General features: G+C 45.0%; 1 protein-coding gene across 6 annotated transcripts in view; it reads left to right on the forward strand.

The window, feature by feature from the left end:
- Window positions 1–21153, forward strand: part of agtpbp1 (ATP/GTP binding carboxypeptidase 1) — a 410793-nt gene that overhangs the window by 314351 nt on the left and 75289 nt on the right. For all 6 annotated transcript variants that reach the window (XR_015078056.1, XM_085985173.1, XM_085985187.1 and 3 more), the window contains 2 exons: window positions 15803–15934; window positions 19131–19307. Coding sequence is in view for 5 of the 6 variants with exons in the window: in XM_085985173.1 (XP_085841299.1) it covers window positions 15803–15934; window positions 19131–19307 (309 nt within the window). In the remaining variant the exon portion in view is untranslated. The remainder of the gene's footprint in view (window positions 1–15802; window positions 15935–19130; window positions 19308–21153) is intronic.

A 21153-nucleotide genomic window follows, 5' to 3' on the forward strand; every position in this document is an offset into this window, starting at 1 on the left:
TCAATACTTAAATGTCTCCTGTTGCAATTTTTCTCCATTTCTCATCATTCAAGAATGCTAGTTTACCATTTTGTGGAGGTTTATTGTCTGAAAAACTATTGCTGCAGGATTGCCTCATAGACTATAATCAGAGAATTATTTTGCAGCTGGCAAGCAAAATTGTAGAGTAACTGAAGGCTTAGTATGTATTAGATCAAATATTTACAATATTCATTCAACCATTGTGGGAATCATTTTTAAACAAGGACTGCAATCAGATTCCCAGTTTCAATTTTTCAAAGTTGACTATGTAGAGAGGTGCAGGATCAGAACAGGGGTTGGTGTGACGGATAGTGTGCAGAATAAGGGGAACCCGGAGAAGAAAGAGAACGAGGATCCATGGAAACTGATCCTATCCAACAGGTACAATGTACTTGCTACCTGTGAGGATAAGGATAAAGACTGCCAGAAGGTCAGCCAGAATGCGGACCATGGCACTTTGGAGCAGGAGGCTGTCCTAAGGGGGGAGGAGCAGAGGAAGCGTAATGTGGTAGTTGTATGGGATTCTATAATTAGGGGGACAGATAGCATCCTTTGTAAGCAGGATTGAGAGTTCCACATGGTATGTTGCCTACCTGGTGCCAGGATAAGGGACATCACGAACCAGCTTGAAAGGATATTGGAGAGGGAGGGGGAGAACCCAGTCATTGTGGTCGATGTTGGGACCAACAACATAGGGAAGAGTAGGCAAGAGGTCCTGTTTGGGGAGTTCTGAGAACTAGGAGCTAAATTAAAAACAGGACCTCAAGGGTTAAAATCTCTGGATTATTACCTGAGCCACGTGCAAATTGGCATAGGGATAAGCTGATTAGGGAAGCGAACACGTGGTTAAAGGAGTGGTGTGGGAAAGAGGGGTTCCATTTCATGGGACACTGGCACCAGTATTGGGACAGGAAGGAACTGTACCGTTGGGACGGGCTCCACCTGAACCGGTCTGGATCTAGGGTCCTAACGGAAAGGATAAATAGAGCGGCCACAGTGACTTTAAACTAGTAAATGGAGGTGGAGGAGGGCTCAGGTGGAAATTGTAGTAAAAATAGTATTTCAAAAACAAATGCAAGCGAAGAAAGTAGAGTAACAGTCAGAAATTGTGCTTTAGGCACTACATGTAGAAGGAAAACTAAAAGATGTAGGGGGAGAAATTGGGTGAGTAGCGCCACCTGTTAGCGCCTAAAGAGGCAGTCAGTGGCTGTAGCGCCACTGGCTACGTCTGCGGCGATATTCAGTAGGGGCGCTAATGGTGGCGTTAGGCATTTGCGCTGCGCCGCCACCGATGACATCATCGGTGTGCGCAGCGCCGCGTTCGTGCCCTGGTAGCCGCAGTTGTGCCGCTCGCTACCCGCGCCCGGTTCACGGGGCCTTACTGTGCCGGCAGCGGCGCAAGTTAAGGTGGAGGTGCGGGGCAGCCGCTTTTTCGGCGGCCGCCTGCCAGCACCTCCGTCCCCGGCCTCCTAAACCCCCCCCCCCCCCCCCCCCGCGGCATTGCCGGCTGTTTCCCGAGAGCCCGGCACTTCTCCTTGGTGCCGGGCTCATTTGCCGGCACTCACGATCAGGGATCGCGCTGTTGCAGGCACCTCCCCCTTAACAGTGGGAGGAAGGCCTGCAGTACCGCAGCGTGCCGTGCCGCAGCATGTGGCGCTGCGGCACGTTGCGCTGCGATAATCAGTTTCAGCGCCCTAAGAGGGACGCGGAGCGCCTCGAGCCTCGCCCGTGTCCCTCGAGCGGCACTGAAACTGAATTTCTGGCGATCAGTATCACTACGATCGCTGCGCTAAATCCTGCGCTCCGCCGACTTTTGCGCCACTTTGGCGCCCCAACCCAATTTCTAGGCCGTAAAGTGATAAAACCAGGTAAGAGAAATAAGAAACAAGTGAGAAAATCACTAGAGCTGAAGGACAGGCTGAGGTGTGTGGCCCAAATAAGCGCTGTTTATACAAACGCACGGCGTATCAGGAATAAATTGAATGAACTGCAGGTGCAAGTTCAAATTGGAGGGTATGACATGGTAGCCATTACTGAGACATGGCTGCAAGACAGTCAGGACTGGGGAACTAAATATACCAGGTTATAAGGTCTACAGGAAAGATAGGGAAAATGGCAGAGGGGGAGGAGTAGCCTTAGTGATTAAGGATGAAATCACTTCAATGATAAGAGGATGTAACGAGAGGTAAACAGGCAGTGGAGACTTTATGGGTAGAATTAAGAAATAGGAAAGGATTTAAGACTGTAGTGAGAGTTGTGTATAGGCCCCCTGGTAGCAGCTGTGACGTGTTAGATTGTATAAATGCAGAGATTAGACAAGCGTGTAGTAAAGGCAGAGTGGTTTTAATGGGGGATTTTAACTTTCACATAGATTGGGATAAGCAGATTAGCACCTGTCAGAAGGTAGTGAATCTCTTGAGTGTATCCAGGATAGTTTTCATCAACAATATGTCCTAGAGGCAACAAGGGGTTATGCCATATTAGATTTAGTAATGAGTAATGAGCCAGATTTAGTTACTAGCCTAACAGTGCATGAACATTTATCCAATAGCGATCATAACATGATTGAGTTGAATGTATCATTTGAAAGGGAGAAACGCGAAACAGCTACTAAGACTCTAGATTTGGTTTAGGCCGACTTCAAAGGGATGAGACAGAGACTGTCCACAATAAACCAGGGAAATCTGTTAATGGGTAAAACGACAGAAGATCAGTGGGAGATGTTCAAAAACAAATTTAAGGTGATACAGAACCAGTTTATACCCGAGGGGCAAGAGCTCTACTTGCCAAAAAAACCAGCCATGGCCGACTGAAGAGGTGAGGGACAGCATCAAACTAAAGAAAAAGCATACAAAAAATGCACAAAAAGTAGTACAGATCCTGGTAAATGGGAAAAACATAAGCAAAGGGTCACAAAACAGATAGTAAGAGCTACAAAAAGGGAGTATGAAAGGAAACTTGGAAGGGATATCAAAATCAACACAAAACCTTTTTACAATTATACAGGAAACTCTCGTTTAAACGGCACCTAAATATCCGGAATTCTCTATTAACCGGCAAAATTCTCACTCTGAAAACAACACCTCAATAACCGGCAATGTGTCCGAGTCCGAGTCTCCTGCGGTGGCTGAGTCAGTGGGGGTAGTTCTCCAAACTGCCACTACTCGACTTCTTGGCGCTGTCGGACGTCGGAACACCTCAATACCCCTGTAACAGGAGTCTGACTCACCCGCGCTGCCGGTCGTCTCTTCTGATCCGCCATTTTACAGGGGTACTTTGTGTCTCCCACGCTGCTGGTAGTCATTGCATTGCATTACCCTCAACTGGCAGTACTGTACTTAATCAAGCATCTTCCACCATCCATTTAACACAACATTCTGTAGGTGATCAGAAAGGCCAATGGAATCTTGGCTTTTATTGCAAGGGGGATGGCGTATAAAAACAGGGAAGTCTTGCTGCAGTTATACAGGGTATTGGTGAGGCCACACCTGGAATACTGCGTGCAGTTTTGGTTTCCATATTTAAGAAAAGATATACTTGCTCTCGAGGCAGTTCAGAGAAGGTTCACTCGGTTGATTCCAGAGATGAGGGGGTTGACGTATGAGGAAAGGTTGAGTAGGTTGGGACTCTACTCATTGGAGTTCAGAAGAATGAGAGACGATCTTATCGAAACATACAAGATTGTGAGGGGGCTTGATCGGGTGGATGCGGTGAGGATGTTTCCACTGATGGGTGAGACTAGTACTAGGGGGCATAATCTTAGAATAAGGGGCTGCCCTTTCAAAACTGAGATGAGGAGAAACTTCTTCACTCAGAGGGTAGTAAATCTATGGAATTTGCTACCCCAGAAAGCGATGGAAGCTGCAACATTAAATAAATTTAAAATGGAGATAGACAGTTTCCTAGCAGATAAGGGAATTAGGGGTTACGGGGAGAGGGCAGGGAAGTGGACGTGAGTCTAGATTCAGATCAGCCATGATCCTATTGAATGGCGGAGCAGGCCCGTGGGGCCGTATGGCCTACTCCTGCTCCTATTTCTTATGTTCTTATGTGAGTACCCAATTACTGTATACTGCACATTTCTTGATTTTTTTAAATTTTTCTTTGTTAAAAATAGCCTCGGTAGATAACCCTCTCCGTCATCCGGAATTTTTGATCAACCGGCAACGTGCCAGATACCAAAGAGTTTCCTATATTAGGAATGTTGGCCAAAAATTGAAAACAGTGATATTATCAATGATAATAAGGAAATAGCGGATATGTTGAATAATTACTTTGTGTCAGTATTTACAGTAGAGGAAGAGTATAGCATGCCAGAAATCCCAAGGAAACTAAATCAGGGACTCAATAAAATTAATGTAAGTAAAATAACAGTAATGAAGAAAATAATGGCACTAAAGAGTGCCAAATCCTCAAGACCAGATGGTTTCCATCCCAAGATTTTAAAGGAAGTAGGTGAGTACGTTGCAGATACCCTAACTATAATCTTCCAAAGTTCATTTGATTCAGGAACCGTTCCTTTAGATTGGAAAATTGCACATGTCATGCTGCTATTTAAAAAATGGTGAGAGAGGGAAACCAGGGAAGACCAGTTAGGCTAACATCTGTTGTCAGGAAATTGCTGGAGTCTGTAATTAAGGATAGGGTGACTGAACACCTCAAATTTTCAGTTGATCAGAGAGTGCCAGCATGGATTTATGAAAGGTAGTTCATGCCTGACAAACTGATTGAATTTTTGAAGAGGTGATTAAATTAGTGGACGGGGTATAGCCTAAAAATTAGAGCCAGACCTTGCAGGAGTGAAATTAGGAAACACTTCTACACAGAAAGGGTGATAGAAGTTTGGAACTCTCTTCTGCAAATGGCAATTGATGCTAGATTAATTGTTAATTTAAAATTGGAGATCGATAGCTTTTTGTTAACCACAGGTATTAAGGGATATGGACCAAAGGCGGGTACAGTATATGGAGTTAGGTTGCAGATCAGCCATGATCTCATTGAATGGCAGAACAGGCTCGAGGGGCTGAATGGCCTACTCATGTTCCTATGTTTTCAAGATGTCTACATGACGGTAGAGAGTTGGTCAGGAACAGGAGGAAACCATTCAGCCCCTCGAGCTTGCTCTACCATTCAATTGGATCATGGCTGATCTGTACCTCATCTCCACTTAGCCGCCTTTGCTCCATATTCCTTGATATCCGTACCTAACAAAAATCTTATCAGTTTCAATCTGGAAAATTTCAATTGACTCAGCATCCACAACCTTTTGGGACAGAGCATACTAGTTGGTTTAGTAATGACATTCTGTCGCTACAGTATATATAAATGATATTTATTAAATCTGCCAATTAAAGCAGATGTTAAAGTTTGTATGGCTTGGATTCTTTCGTCGTGCTTCATTGAAATTAATTCCAGCCATTCATTGAATGACCGGATAAAAGGCATTACCTAGCATTGCTGAGAATGAAATCATAAAATAAGCCAAAATATTAAAATATGGGAGTGGAGAGGAAAGGAAGGGGAGATGGAGAGAATGAGGAAGCGAGGAGGGAAAGGGAAGAGAGGAAGGGGAGAAGTGGGAGGCAGGGGAAGAGAGGTGGAAAGAAAGCAAAATGGGGAAAATGGAGAGAGAGGGAGGGGAGGAAGGGAATTTGGAAATGGGAGCAGATGAGGGAAGAAGAGAGGGAGAGGATGGGAATGGGATGAGGAGTAGAGATGAATGGGAAGGAATTGATGAAGGATAGAGGCAGGAAGGGAAGGAAAGATGAGGGGGAAGAGAGTAGGATTGCCAACTCTGGTTGAATGTATTCCTGGACCTCCTGCCTCCAACTGCCCCGCCCCCACACTCCCGCTGTTGGTTGCCTGACATGTCCCTCCTCCTGGTGCACCACCTTCCTACACCAATCAGACAACATCATTTTTTCTTCATCTCTGATATTTTTATAAACAAAAGTGTTCAAAAAAAGTTAAATAAAATCTTTTTTTATTGCCCCATGTTTATTCTCCTTGGTCGCTCGCAGCAGTGTCCTGGAGATAAGTCTTCAATTCCTGGAGACTCCAGGGCACTCTTGGAGGATTGGCAACCCTAGAAGAGAGGGGGCGGGAAATAAGGGAGAGGGGAAGAGATCGGGAGAGACAAGGGAGCGAGGGAGAAAGGAGACATGGCAAGGCGTGGAGGAAGGGAAGCAGAGGAGACAGGGAGAAAAAGAGGATGGAGAAAATACGCCAAATATAATTTGTATATAGTTAATGACCATTCAGTATTAATATTGGAGGGAGGGAGAAAACAGGGAACTACAGGCCAGTTAGCCTGACATCAATTGTCGGGAAATTGTTGGAATCCATTATTAAGGAAGTGGTAACAGGGCACTTAGAAAATAATAATATGATTAGAACATAAGAACATAAGAAATAGGAGCAGGAGTAGGCCAATCGGCCCCTCGAGCCTGCTCCGCCATTCAATAAGATCATGGCTGATCTGATCCTAACCGCCAATCTACTATCACAGAACCATCTCCTGAATCTAACAGAATTAGACACACGAAATAGGAGCAGGATCAGGCTACACGGCCCCTGGGCCCGCTCCGCTACCCACAGGGCCATGACCGATCCGAACCTAGACTCATGTCCAATTTCCTGCCCGCTCCCCATAACCCTTTATTCCCTTTACTTCTAGGAAACTGTCTATTTCTGTTTTAAATTTATGTAATGATGTAGCTTCTACAGCTTTTTGGGGCAGCATATTCCATGGACCTACCACCCTCTGAGTGAAGTAGTTCCTCCTCATCTCAGTTTTGAAAGAGCAGCCCCTTATTCTAAGACTATGCCCCCTAGTTCTAGTTTCACCCATCATCGGGAACATCTTCCCCGCATCCACCCGATCCGACCCCTTCACAATCTTACATGTTTCAATAAGATCGCCTCTCGTTCTTCTGAACTCCAATGAGTAGAGTCCCAATCTACTCAACCTCTCCTCATATGTCCATCCCCTCATCCCCGGGATTAACCGAGTGAACCTTCTTTGTACTGACTCGAGAGCAAGTATGTCTTTTCGTAAGTATGGACACCAAAACTGTACGCATTATTCCAGGTGCGGTCTCACCAATACCTTGTACAACTGAAGCAATACCTCCCTATTTTTATATTCTATCCCCCTAGCAATGAAAGCCAACATTCCATTGGCCTTCTTAATCACTTGCTGCACCTGCATACTAACCTTTTGAGTTTCGTGCACCAGGACCCCCAGATCCCTTTGTACTTCAGTACTTTCCAGTTTCCTGCCATTAAGATAATAACTTGCTCTACGATTTTTCCTGCCAAAGTGCATAACCTCACACTTTCCAGTATTGTATTCCATCTGCCAAATCTCTGCCCACTTACTTAGCCTGTCTATGTCCCCTTGCAGGTTTTTTATGTCCTCCTCACTCACTACTTTCCCTCCCATCTTAGTATCATCTGCAAACTTTGATATGTTACACTTGGTCCCCTCCTCCAAATCGTTAATATAGATTGTAAAGAGTTGGGGACCCAGCACTGACCCCTGCGGAACACCACTAGTTACTGATTGCCAGTCTGAGAATGAACCATTTATCCCAACTCTCTGCCTTCTGTTAGATAGCCAATCCTCTATCCATGCCAGAATATTACCCCCAATCCTGTGATTTTTTATCTTGAGCAATAATATTTTGTGTGGCACCTTGTCAAATGCCTTTTGGAAGTCTAAATACACTACGTCCACTGGTTCCCCTTTATCCACCCTATATGTTACTTCCTCAAAGAACTCCAGCAAATTTGTCAAACATGACTTCCCCTTCATAAAACCATGCTGACTTTGTCCTATTAAATTATGATTATCCAAATGTCCTGTTACTGTCTCCTTAATAATGGACTCCAAAATTTTACCTACCACAGATGTTAGGCTAACCGGTCTATAGTTTCCAGCCTTCTGTCTACTGCCCTTTTTAAATAAGGGTGTTACATTAGCAGTTTTCCAGTCTGCCGGGACCTTTGCTGAGTCCAGGGAGTTTTGGAACATTATTACCAATGCATCCACAATCCCTACCGCCACTTCCCTCAAGACCCTAGGATGTAAGCCATCAGGTCCAGGTGATTTATCCGCCTTGAGTCCCATTATTTTACTGAGTACCACTTCCTTAGTGATTTTGATTGTGTTTAGCTCCTCCCCCCCTATAGCCCCCTGTTTGTCCAGTGTTGGGATATTCTTAGTGTCCTCTACTGTAAAGACTGATACAAAATATTCATTCAGTGTTTTTGCCATCTCCATATTTCCCACCATTAATTTCCCGGTCTCATCCTCTAAGGGACCAACATTTACCTTAGCCACCCTTTTTCTTTTTAGATAACTATAAAAACTCTTACTATCTGTTTTTATATTGTTTGCTAATTTACTTTCATAATCTATCTTCCCTTCCTTAATCAATCTTTGTTATTTTTTGCTGTCTTTTAAAGTTTTCCCAATCCTCTATCCTCCCACTAGATTTGGCTACCTTATATGCCCTTGTTTTTAGTTGAATACTATCCTTAATTTCTTTACTTAGCCACGGATGGCTGTCTTTTCTTTTACACCCTTTTCTTCTCAGTGGAATATATTTTTTTTGGAAGTTGTAAAATAACTCCTTAAATGTACACCACTGATCATGTATCGTCTTACCCTTTAATCTATTTTCCCAATCCACTCTACTCAATTCCGCTCTCATACCTTCATAGTCTCCTTTATTCAAGCTTAGCATGCTTGTTTGAGATCCAACCTTCTCACCCTCTAATTGAATATGGAATTCAACCATGTTATGGTCACTCATTCCAAGGGGATCCTTTACTAGGACATTTTTAATTAATCCTGTCTCGTTACACAGGACCAGATCTAAGGTTGCTTGCCCCCTGGTCGGTTCAGTTACATACTGCTCAAGAAACCCATCCCTAATACACTCAATGAACTCATCCTCAAGGCAGCCCTGCCCAATTTGATTTGTCCAATTAATATGATAGTTAAAATCCCCCATAATTATAGATGTTCCCTTATTACAAACCTCAACTATTTCCTGATTGATACTCTGTCCAACAGAGTTGCAACTGTTCGGAGGCCTATAGACTACGCCCACTAGTGTTTTTTTCCCCTTATTATTCATTACCTCCACCCAAACTGTTTCATTATCCTGATCTCCCTCCCCCCGTCTCTCCTCTCCCTCCCCCTGTCTCTCCCTGATTTCCTCTCTCTCTCTCTCTCCCTCCCTCCCCCTCTCCTCTCCCTCCCTCCCCCCCTCTCCTCTCCCTCCCCCCTCTCCTCTCCCTCCCCCCTCTCCTCTCCCCCCGTCTCTCCTCTCCCCCCGTCTCTCCTCTCCCCCCGTCTCTCCTCTCCCCCCCGTCTCTCCTCTCCCCCCGTCTCTCTCTCTCCCTCCCTCCCCCTCTCTCTCTCTCCCTTTCCTCAGAGCCCGGACGCGGTGACCCGAAGCCCCCGTGTGCGGATCAGCACCTCAGGGCCGGCCTGTGCGCGGCCTAGCGCGTGAGGCCCGGCCCGACTCACCTTAGCTCAGGTCCCGCTCCGGGCCGCCGCCGACGTTCACGCGCTCGCTGTCTCCCGCCCCGCCAGCCTTTACCAAGATGGCGACGATGGATACGCTTGGCTCCGCCCCGCCAGCCTTTACCAAGATGGCGGCGATCGCGGGCCGCTGGTTTGGAATCGGGCCCAGCGGGACGGGCGGTGCCTAGCTAGGACGTGGCTGGCGAGGAGAGTTCGAGGCCTGAGGCCTGCAGGCAGCTCATCCACCGCCGAGGGGGGAAAGCCCGAGTCCCCTTTGCAAATGGATTTTTTTTTTCTTTTAAAACCAACTTTTTTTTTTACTGGAAATCTATATTTCATATCATTTAATCCCCATTACATTTTTTTTAGCTTGAGGCCCGGCAGGTGTTTAATGGCCGCCGCTGAGCTTCCGCTCCCGCACTAACGGCAGTTTGAATGATTAGGCCCCGCCCACCCCGTAGGATTGGTCAACCATCACGTCGCTCAACACTAATGAGTGGTAGGATTGGTCAACGTTCACGTCACTCAACGCTAATGAGCGGTAGGATTGGTCAACCGCTAATGAGCGGATTTTGTCCTTTTTTTGAACGTTTTTTGTATAGTGTCCGAACAATTTTTGTCTGACCAAGAAGCAAATACGCCTGTTAGACTCCCCTAATGATAAGCTTTCTTTTGATATAACGTGTGTAGGTACGCTCTATAACTTTTGAGTGTACAACACAGACAGACAAACAGACAAACCAACTCTTTTTATTTATATATATATATATATATATAAATTTTTTAGAAATAGGAACAGTCTATTGGGGGCGGGGTGCATTGCTGCTGAATGAATCATGAGGGTTCCAGAGTGACATTCCATACTAAATATCCAAGAGAAATCTTTCCTTGGTTGGCGGCAGAGAGACCAACATCAAGAATGGCCCCTGGGATGGGCCACAGAACGGCACCGAATAAAAATGACTGGAAAATCTTTGCTCAGGGTGGAATGAGAGGGAGCCCAGATCGTGGTGCATTTGAGCCAGTAGGTGGGAGACGCTGTTGCGATGTGACGACTGAGAAGCTGCTGAAGAAGTTGATGGGTGGATCGGGCACAGCGAGTGGCAAGAACTGCCAAGTGGCCAGTGAAGGGAATAGTGATGGCTGGGAAAGGCTGGTGGCGGCGGTGAGAGCAATGCATTGCGGGGACCTTGGTGCGGGGTGGGGGCGCAGTAAATTTATTCTTTTAATACCTGTAAGCAACAAATAAATTATTAATAAATCAAAGCCAAAAATATGAAATTCAAAAATGTGAAACAAACTTTGCATCCAAGCTGCTGGGAGAAGCAGTTGTGAAATGTGTCTGACAGCCACCCAGTGGTTAAATTGTGTAATTATAGCGTGACCAGTTTACATTGGACTTTTCCATCATAAACATGGACATAGGAATTTATAATGGTAAACATTTGACACAAAAGGTGTGACAAGAACTTTAAGTGGTACAAACAGGAGGTGCCTGCAGACATAAAGATTTCTAATGTAGATGGAGGAAATCAATAAAGGTTATAACAACAGAAAATGCTGGAAAAACTCAGCAGGTCAGGCAGCATCCATGAAGAGAGAAACAGAGTTAATGCTTCAGGTCTGTGAACTGGAAAAAGTTAGAGATATAACAGATTTTAAGCAGGTGCAGAGGCAGGGAAAGGGGGGAGGGGAGGAACGAACAAAAGGGACGGTCTGTGATAGGGTGGAAGACAGGAGTGGTTAAATGTTGCAAATGGGGATGGCAGAATTATCAACACCTGCCGCCTAAAAAAATAGGGGCAGAGATTATAGTCTGAAATTGTTGAACTCAATGTTGAGTCCAGAAGGCTGTAAAGTGCCTAATAGAAAGATGAGATGCTGTTCCTAGCAAATTGTGTGGAGGATGCAAAGAATCTCCAAAGGGATATAGATAGGCTAAGTGAGTGGGCACAAATCTGGCATATGGAATTTAATGTGAGAAAATGTGAGGTTATCCACTTTGGTAGGAAAAATAAAAAAGCAAATTAATATTTAATTGGGGAGAGATTACAAAATGCTGAAGTACAGAGGGATCTGGGGATCCTTGTACGTGAATCACAAAAAGTTAGCATGCAGGTACAGCAAGTAATTAGGAAGGCAAATGGAGTGTTGGCCTTTATTACAAAGGGAATGGAGTATAAAAGTAGGGAACTCCTGTTTTTTTTTATTCATTGATGGGATGTGGGCGTCGTTGGCTAGGCCTGCATTTAGTGCCCATCCCTAATTGCCCTTGAGAAGATGGTGGTGAGCCGCCTTCTTGAACCGCTGCAGTCCATATGGCGTAGGTACACCCACAATGCTGTTAGGAAGGGAGTTCCAGGATTTTGGCCCAGCGACAGTGAAGGAACGGCAATACAGGTCCAAGTCAGGATGGTGTGTGGCTTGGAGGGGAACTTGTAGGTGGTGATGTTCCCATGCGTCTGCTGCCCTTGTCCTTCTAAGTGGTAGAGGTCGCGGGTTTGGAAGGTGCTGTTGAAGGAGCTTTGGTGAGTTGCTGCAGTGCATCTTGTAGATGGTACATACTGCAGCCACAGTGCGCCGGTGGTGGAGGGAGTGAATGTTGAAGGTGGTGGATGGAGTGCCAATCAAGCGGGCTGCTTTATCCTGAATGGTGTCGAGCTTCTTGAGTGTTGTTGGAGCTGCACTCATCCAGACAAGTGGAGAGTATTCCATCACACTCCTGACTTGTGCCTATGGTGGAAAGGCTTTGGGGAGTCAGGAGGTGAGACACTCGCCGCAGAATTCCCAGCCTCTGGCCTGCTCTTGTAGCCACAGTATTTATATGGCTGGTCCAGTTCAGATTCTGATCAATGGTAACCCCCAGGATGTTGATAGTGGGGGATTCAACGATGGTAATGCCACTGAATGTCAAGGGGAGATGGTTAGAGTCTCGCTTGTTGGAGATGGTCATTGCCTGGTACTTGTGTGGTGCGAATGTTACTTGCCACTTGTCAGCCCAAGTCTGAATGTTGTCCAGGTCTTGCTGCATATGGACACGGGCTGCATATGGACACGGACTGCGTCAGTATCTGACGAGTCTCGAATGGTGCTGAACAGTGTGCAATCATCAGCGAACATCCCCACTTCTGACCTTATGATGGAGGGAAGGTCATTGATGAAACAGCTGAAGATGGTTGGGCCTAGGACACTGCCCTGAGGAACTCCTGCAGTGATGTCATGTGATTGAGATGAATGACCTCCAACAACCACAGCCAACTTCCTTTGTGCTAGGTATGATTCCAACCAATGGAGAGTTTTCCCCTTGATTCCCATTGACTTCAGTTTTGCTAGGGCTCCTTGATGCCACACTCGATCAAATGCTGCCTTGATGTCAAGGGCAGTCACTCTCACCTCACCTCTGGAATTCAGCTCTTTTGTCCATGTTTGGACCAAGGCTGTAATGAGGTCAGGAGCTGAGTGGCCCTGGCGGAACCCAAACTGGGCGTCAGTTAGCAGGCTATTGCTGAGTAAGTGCCGCTTGATAGCACTGTCGACGACACCTTCCATCACTTTGCTGATGATTGAGAGTAGACTGATGGGACGGTAATTGGCCGGGTCGGATTTGTCCTGCTTTTTGTAGACAGGACATACTTGGGCAATTTTCCACCAACTGTACAAGGCGTTGGTGAGACCACACCTGGAGTACTGCGTAGAGTTTTGGTCTCCTTATTTAAGGAAGGATATACTTGCATTGGAGGCAGTTCAGAGAAGATTCACGAGGTTGATTCCGGAGATGAAGGGGGTATCTTATGAAGAAAGGTTGAGCAGGTTGGGCCTATATACATTGGAGTTTAGAAGAATGAGAGGGAATCTTATTGAAACATGTAAGATTCTGAAGGGGCTTGACAGGGTAGATGCAGAGAGGATGTTTCCCCTCGTTGGGGAATCTAGAACTAGGGGGCATAATTTCAGAATAAGGGGGCACCCTTTTAAATCGGAAATGAGGAGGAATTTCTTCTCTGAGGGTCGTGAATCTTTGGAATTCTCTTCCCCAGAGAGCTGTGGAGGCTGGGTCATTGAATATATTTAAGGTGGAGAAAGTCAGATTTTTGAACGATAAGGGAGTCAAGGGTTATGGGGAATGGGCAAGGAAGTGGAGTTGAAGCCAAGATCAGATCAGCCACGATCTTATTGAATGGCAGAGCAGGCTCGAGGGGCCAAGTGACCTGCTCCTGCTCCTACATCTTATGTTTTTATGAGCTTACGTTGAGTTTCATTGGAACAGTGCAAGAGGCCGAGGACAGAGAGATCAGAGTGGGAATGGAGCGGAGAATTAAAGTGACAAACGATCGGAAGCTCAGGGTCACCCTTACGGACTGAACGAAGGTGTTCCGCAAAGCGGTCATCCAATTTGCGTTTGGTCTCCCCAATGTAGAGGAGGCCGCATCATGAGCAGCGAATGCAGTAGACTAAATTGCAAGAAGTACAAGTAAATCGCTGTTTCACCTGGAAGGGGTGTTTGGGGCCCTGGACAGTGGGAAGGGAGGAGGTAAAAGAGCAGGTGTTGCATCTCCTGCGCTTGCACAGGAAGGTACCGTGGGGAGGGATGGGGCTGTTGAGGTGATTGAGGAGTAGACCAGGGTGTTGCAGAGGGAGCGGTCCCTTTTGAATGCTGAAAGGGGAGGGGAGGCGAAGATGCGTTTGGTGGTGGGATCACGCTAGTGGTGGCGGAAATGGCACCATGGAGGAGGCTGGTGGGGTGAAAGGTGAGGACAAGGGAAACCCTATCGTGGTTTACAATCTATATTAACGATTTGGAGGAGGGGACCGAGTGCAACGTATCCAAGTTTGCCGACGATACAAAGATGGGAGGGAAAGCAGTGAGTGAGGAGGACATAAAAAACCTGCAAAAGGACATAAACAGGCTAAGTGAGTGGGCAGAAATTTGGCAGATGGAATATAACGTTGGAAAGTGTGAGGTTATGCACTTTGGCAGAAAAAATCAAAGAGCAAGTTATTATCTAAATGGAGAGAAACTGCAAAGTGCTACAGTACAAAGGGATCTGGGGTCCTGGTGCATGAAACACAGAAGGTTAGTATGCAGGTACAGCAGGTGATCAGGAAGGCCAATGGAATCTTGGCTTTTATTGCAAAGGGGATGGAGTGTAAAAGCAGGGAAGTCTTGCTTCAGTTATACAGGGTACTGGTGAGGTCACACCTGGAATATTGTGTACAGTTTTGGTTTCCATATTTAAGAAAAGATATACTTGCTCTCGAGGCAGTTCAGAGAAGGTTCACTCGGCTGATTCCGGAGATGAGGGGGTTGACTTATGAGGAAAGGTTGAGTAGGTTGGGACTCTACTCATTGGAATTCAGAAGAATGAGAGGTGATCTTATCGAAACATATAAGATTATGAGGGGGCTTGATCGGGTGGATGCGGGGAGGATGTTTCCACTGATGGGTGAGACTAGAACTAGGGGGCATAATCTTAGAATAAGGGGCTGCCGTTTCAAAACTGAGATGCGGAGAAACTTCTTCACTCAGAGGGTAGTAAATCTGTGGAATTTGCTACCTCACAGAGCTGTGGAAGCTGCGACATTAAATAAATTTAAAACGGAGATAGACAGCTTCCTAGCAGATAAGGGAATTAGGGGTTATGGGGAGCGGGCAGGGAAGTGGACGTGAGTCTAGGTTCGGATCAGCCATGATCCTATTGAATGGCGGAGCAGGCCCGAGGGGCCGTATGGCCTACTCCTGCTCCTACTTCTTATGTTCTGGGAGGCAGGGGATGGGGTGAGAGCAGAAGTGCGGGAAATGGAACGGATACAGTCAAGGGCCATGTCAACCACGGTAGAGGGGAATCCTCAGTTGAGGAAAACTGAAGATATGTCGGAAGCACTAGTATGGAATATGGCATCGTCAGAACAGATGCGGTGGAAATGAAGAAACTGGGAGAATGGAATAGAGTCCTTACAGGAAGCGGGGTGGGAGGAAGTGTAGTCCAGGTAGCTGTGGGAGTCCGTGGGCTTATAGTGGATGTTTGTTGATAGCCTATCCCCAGAAATGGAGACAGAAGTCAAGGAAGGGAAGGGAAGGGAAGAGTCAGAGATGGACCATTTGAAGGTGAGGGAAGGGTGGAAATTGGAAGCAAAGTGAATTAAATTTTCTAGTTCAAGGCGAGAGCAGGAAACAGCACCGATACAGTCATCAATGTACCGGGAAAAAGATTTATTTATAAACCTTCTACCATTGTTCTGCAGGTATTTTGTGATTATCATGGCCATTCACGCAAGAAAAATGTCTTCATGTATGGGTGCAGCATAAAGGAGACAGTGTGGCAGACTGACGTTAGTGCTTCCTCTTGTGACCTTCAGGAAGACCTTGGGTACAGGGTGAGTATGCATTATACACACCATCCAATGTAAATGTTATATTCCTAAATTTTCAGTGACAAGTAAATTTATCTATTGGCAATAGTAGTACTGTAGCTAGAGTTAAATTTTTCTTCAATTAAAGATGGCTGTTTTGTCCACAAGAAAAGGACCACTTACAGTTGTACTACTTTAGTATTATGCTGTAACATTATCCCTTTTTAGTATGTTGCCTTTATAATTATCTTTATTGTACACACATGTAATAAGGCTTTGCATTTAATTATCTGCACTTACCAGTCTCCCCCACATTTTGGGACAGGAAGAATTACAGAGGTAACTACCTTAGTTGCCTTCATGATGGTTATGGCCTTAAGCAATCAATAGATGGCACAGTAAGTCTAACATCCTGTTTATGGCAGTGCATGAATCCGTTGTGTTTGAATAGCTTCCATGTTGTTAAGACCCTTCACAATAGATTGCCTGAAAGCTGGAATGGTTCCACTTCTAACCATATATTGGCTAGCAGACACCAATACTGATTTCCCATCTGCTCGCGGTCTATCTGCTGCTGCCTCATTGAAATCTTGCTCCCCCACAGTCTTTTCTTTTATATACACAAACACAAGATCGGTTTCCACTGTAGTTTAAAACAGAACAACTCACACAGTGGAATCCATGTGTTTTTTCTTAATTTTATTGTTGGTTAAACTTCTTGTACCAGAATCAGAACAAGAACAGAAGTAACAGTCAGGCCACTGGCAGCCACAATACCGCCTGCAATGTAAACAAGGCTGTTTTATAAGCCAGCACATGGCAAATCTGATTGCTGCAAAATGGATAATGACTCCCAATTCCATCTAAACAGACGTATGCAAGTAATTGGATGGCTCGTGCTCACAATTTAAAGACCAGTTCAAAATTCTTAAACAACAACAACAACTTGCATTTATATAGTGCCTTTAATGTAGTAAAACGTCCCAAGGTGCTTCACAGGAGTATTATCAAACAAAATTTGACACCAAGCCACATAAGGAGCTTATTAGGCCAGGTGACCAAAAGCTTGGTCAAAGAGGTAGTTTTTAAGGAGGAGAGCGAGGTGGAGAGGTTTAGGGAGGGAATTCCAGAGCCTAGGCCGCCAATGATGAAGCAATTAAAATCTAGGTTTTTCATTGGCTAGAAAATTGGCCTGATTTTTAGCCAATGAAAACCTTTTGCTCACACTTCCAAAATGGGTGATGGGATGAGGGAGGCAGAAGAAGAAAGGTAAATTAAACATTTTAAACGAACAGAAAAGGGTTATAGTAGAAGCAGAAAAAGTGATGATATAGTTAAATTAACACACGAGAGAATGGCACGGAGGTTTGTTCATAGATAAAATATTTAATTCTTAATGCAAAAATGTGTGTAAGGTGTGTAGTTTAGGGTTATCATTACAGTGATAAAGCTGTTGTAAATGTTTATTACTGCAATAGGAAAGAGCTTGCATTTATATCGCACCTTTCGTGGCCTTAGGATGTCCCAAAGCGCTTTACAGTCAATTAAGTAGTTTTGAGGTGTCATCACTATTGTGCTATAGGGAAACCTATAATAATTTTTTTTCCCAGCCACACAATGAGTGAGCAAATAACAATCCAGTTAGCCCAGAAAACTCAGATTTCCTGAACCTGTTGGCAGTCTAAAGGTTAAGAGAGCTGAGATGATGCAAGAGGAAAACAGAAATGGTGCACTTAGGGGAGGAGCTGCTTCAACAATTTTTAATAAAGAAAATAATATTTATTTGGAAAGGTAAAAGTGCATCAAAATTATGGGGGGAAAAAAAGAAAATATTTGTTAAAAACTTGAATGCTTCAATTTTCACCTCCCAGCAGAGAGCTAGTAAGTTGGGACAAGTACATGACATTATAAATTGTTCATGAGCTTTGTGAGAAGGGGCCAAAATGGCCTTTTCTCTTTCTATACTTTTTACGATCTGATATATAAAAGAGAGAGAATAAGCCAACAGGACCAGATGGAATTCATCCAAGAACATTCAAGGAAATGAGCAGAGGTAGAGAGTGCTTTAGCTGAACTTCATCATAATTCATTAAGTATAGGAGCGATACAGAAAACTGAAAATAGTTAACATTCCGATTTCTCTAAAAGGTATGAATAATTCCTAGAAATTGTAGCACTATTAGCTGGGCATCCTGTGTGTAGGCGGTTTTTACATTCCTTTAACCCAGATTCTTAACCCAGATCCTGCCGCTGGTCGCCAGGAGATGTAAACCGTTTTTGATCCCAGCCCAATTGCTAGACGGACAGTTCGAATCGCCCCTGCCGTACGAAAGTTCCATACCCGGGAATTATTATTCAGAGTGTAAATGGAATAAGTCACGGACAGGAATGCTTCAGTGAAAAATCAAAATCAAACTTGTATTTATTTGGTCTAACATACACTGGCTAAAACATGCACTACTAAATGAAATCACAATCCCTGTGGAGAATAAAAATCCAGATTATAATCAACATACACACAGTACAAAACTGGAGACTATAACAAGCAGTAATTCTCTTATTGCTATGGTGGACGCTGATTCCACCCCCACCAATGAATTACCCAGTCGCATAAACCCTTTTCGCCTGGCTAAACCAAACAAAGCTCCCACCCTCGGAATAGCCCAAAAACTTCACTTCTGAAAGACCTTAAGCCCCCTACACCTCACCCAGCTTGCCTGGGATATCTGGTTACCGGCTTGGCTCACTCGAGACTGTGCTTACCCCGGTTTTGATCGCTCTGCTCGTCAGCTTCTCTGGTACTTGTCTTGTTGGAGCGGGAGAGAGAACATGGTGGAAAAGAATCTGTCTTTATAGATAGTCTGCCTGTCTTTTCCCACCAATCTAAAAAATCCATTTGCTTCTGAGCACTCCAGTGCTAAATCTGTGATGAGTCATCCTCAGACCCATGCGTATTGGGTTAATGGGACATATCTTTTGGTCTTTGCTGGGTGAGCTAGTGGGTTCATTGTTCTGCTTCTCTTCTGAGATGGAGGTGAGGAGTGCTTTGCATATTAGAGTGGTTTTTCTAATCAAGTTCAATGTATAGTTTTTTTCAGTGGCAGGGAGTGGTAAAAAGGTATCTTCAGCATTCAAAAGCAAAATGTTACTTTGCATATGGAAAATTTTGTTTTGTGGAGCTAAATTTTGTGCTATATTTTCCCATTATTTGACCATTTAGACTCTGCCAAAGGTACTGAACCAAATTGCACCCGCATTCTGCATGAGCAGCTGTAGTTTTGTGGTGGAAAAGTCCAAGGAATCTACAGCACGGGTCGTCGTGTGGCGTGAGGTTGGTGTGACGAGGAGCTACACCATGGAAAGCACGTACTGTGGCTGTGATCAGGGCAAGTATAAGGTAAAAGAAAAACAAAACTAAATTTCACTCCATAAAACTAAAAACAGACTGGGTCATTTTGAATTTTGCTGCCTGATCACCCACCTGTTGTAGAACCCGCCCGATTTTTATCCCATTGATTTTCCGCAATCCACTCTACCAGATTACCACCCAGACGGCAAAGTTCAAAATGACCCCCCAGAATCTCTTAAGGTCTTTCACTACCTTCAAATTGAGATGGGACATTACGTACCATTACATGAAGATGGTATTGGAACCCTGGGGTTTTTATATTGAGCTTTTCGTTTTCCTTTGGTAATGATTTTTCACTGATCAACTTGGAAATTGGTTGTTCTTAATTAATTTTGGTCTACATACGTTTAAATAATCCTGGAATATTTTCACATCAGACATGATGTGATTCTCTTTGAGAATTAGATAACTCTCCTTTACTTATGGAATATAGTTCCATATGTGAACTTAGGAATACTTGGGGGAAAAATTCATTAGCAACCATTTTGGGTCGCTAATATCGCCTGGGCGCTAAATTTAGTGCCTGCCACAAAATAGCGCCAGCGATCGCTAAATTCAGTTTTGGCTCCCCAAGAAGGGAGGTGGAGCGCTAATTCAAGTGCTCCACTTCCTTCTTAGAGCGCTAACACCGAATATCGGGGCGGTGCGTTCTGCAGCGCTACGCACTGGGCCACGTAGCACTGACGCCTGGAAGGGCTCCTCCCCTCATTAAAGGGGAGGGTCCAAGCCCACAACGCTGTGGGACCCTACCTGGACCACCGGGGAGCGGGATGCCGTGCCAGCAGCCCAGCACTCGGAGTGCTCGGCTGCCAGATCGCGGTACGGACCCTGCGTTGAAAGATGCAACGGGCCGCGACAAGTAAGTCGGTTGATTTTTTTTTTCCCCGCCCGCCACTTCCCCTTTACTTATCGCCCCGCGAGCCTCCTACCGCTCTGTTCTCACCCCCTGAATCGGTTGGTGTCATCGCCTGGCGCAGATTCAGGGGCGTGGGCTAATTTTGCAGGCGGGGCGAAAACGAGGTGCTGCGCACGGTGATGATCATCACCAGCAGAGCGGGGCGCTACCGGTTACTGCTGCCACTAAATTCCCGCTGAATTTAGCAGGAGTCGTTAGCGGTGCCACGCCCGGGCGAAAAGTCGCTTGCGGCCCGTTCGAGCCCCCCCGAGGTGCTATCGGGAAGCGCAAATGCTCCAAATTTTTAGCCCCTTGTTTTTTATGATGGAATAATTCTTCACAATATTTAATTTTGTTGCTTTGCTTTTGATCTCTCTTTATTGCACCCTTATTTATATATCCTACAGTTTATCTCAAAAGACACCAAAAATTTTGACCAGCAAAAGAATTTCACCAAAGGTCATTTGTATTTTTAAGCTTAATTTCTTCCTCTTTCCTCACCCCTTTTCACCAGCTATCCATTGTCGAAATCATAATCAGTATACAAAACAATTGTTATGATGTATCAGGTGAAAGAAAGTAGAAATGTAGTTTGTGCTAGGCTGATTTTCTGGTCCTTTTAAAGTTTGATATTTGTCAGCCGATATTTGAAGTAAACAATTGTCTCCATCCCCTATGTGATTGTTGTAAAGTATTGGACAATTTGTAGTCCCATTCATCCTGTCCTCCTGGAAACTTCTCTCCAGTCTTTATTTAGGGTGTTGTGATTCAGGCTCCTCCCAGCACCCTTTGCTCCTATGAAACAAAGCATATAACATTATGCGTTCTAACGAGAGTTACCTCACACCAGCCTTCCACATAGCTAGCCCACAACATACTTCTGTTCTCTTGGTTCGGTGGAAGAACATCAGACCATTTAGTACAGGGTAGAATACTTTA

This window comes from Somniosus microcephalus, chromosome 1 (assembly GCF_052327205.1).
Source record: "Somniosus microcephalus isolate GS21.2 chromosome 1, FLI_Smic_1.0, whole genome shotgun sequence".
Taxonomy (NCBI): domain Eukaryota; kingdom Metazoa; phylum Chordata; class Chondrichthyes; order Squaliformes; family Somniosidae; genus Somniosus; species Somniosus microcephalus.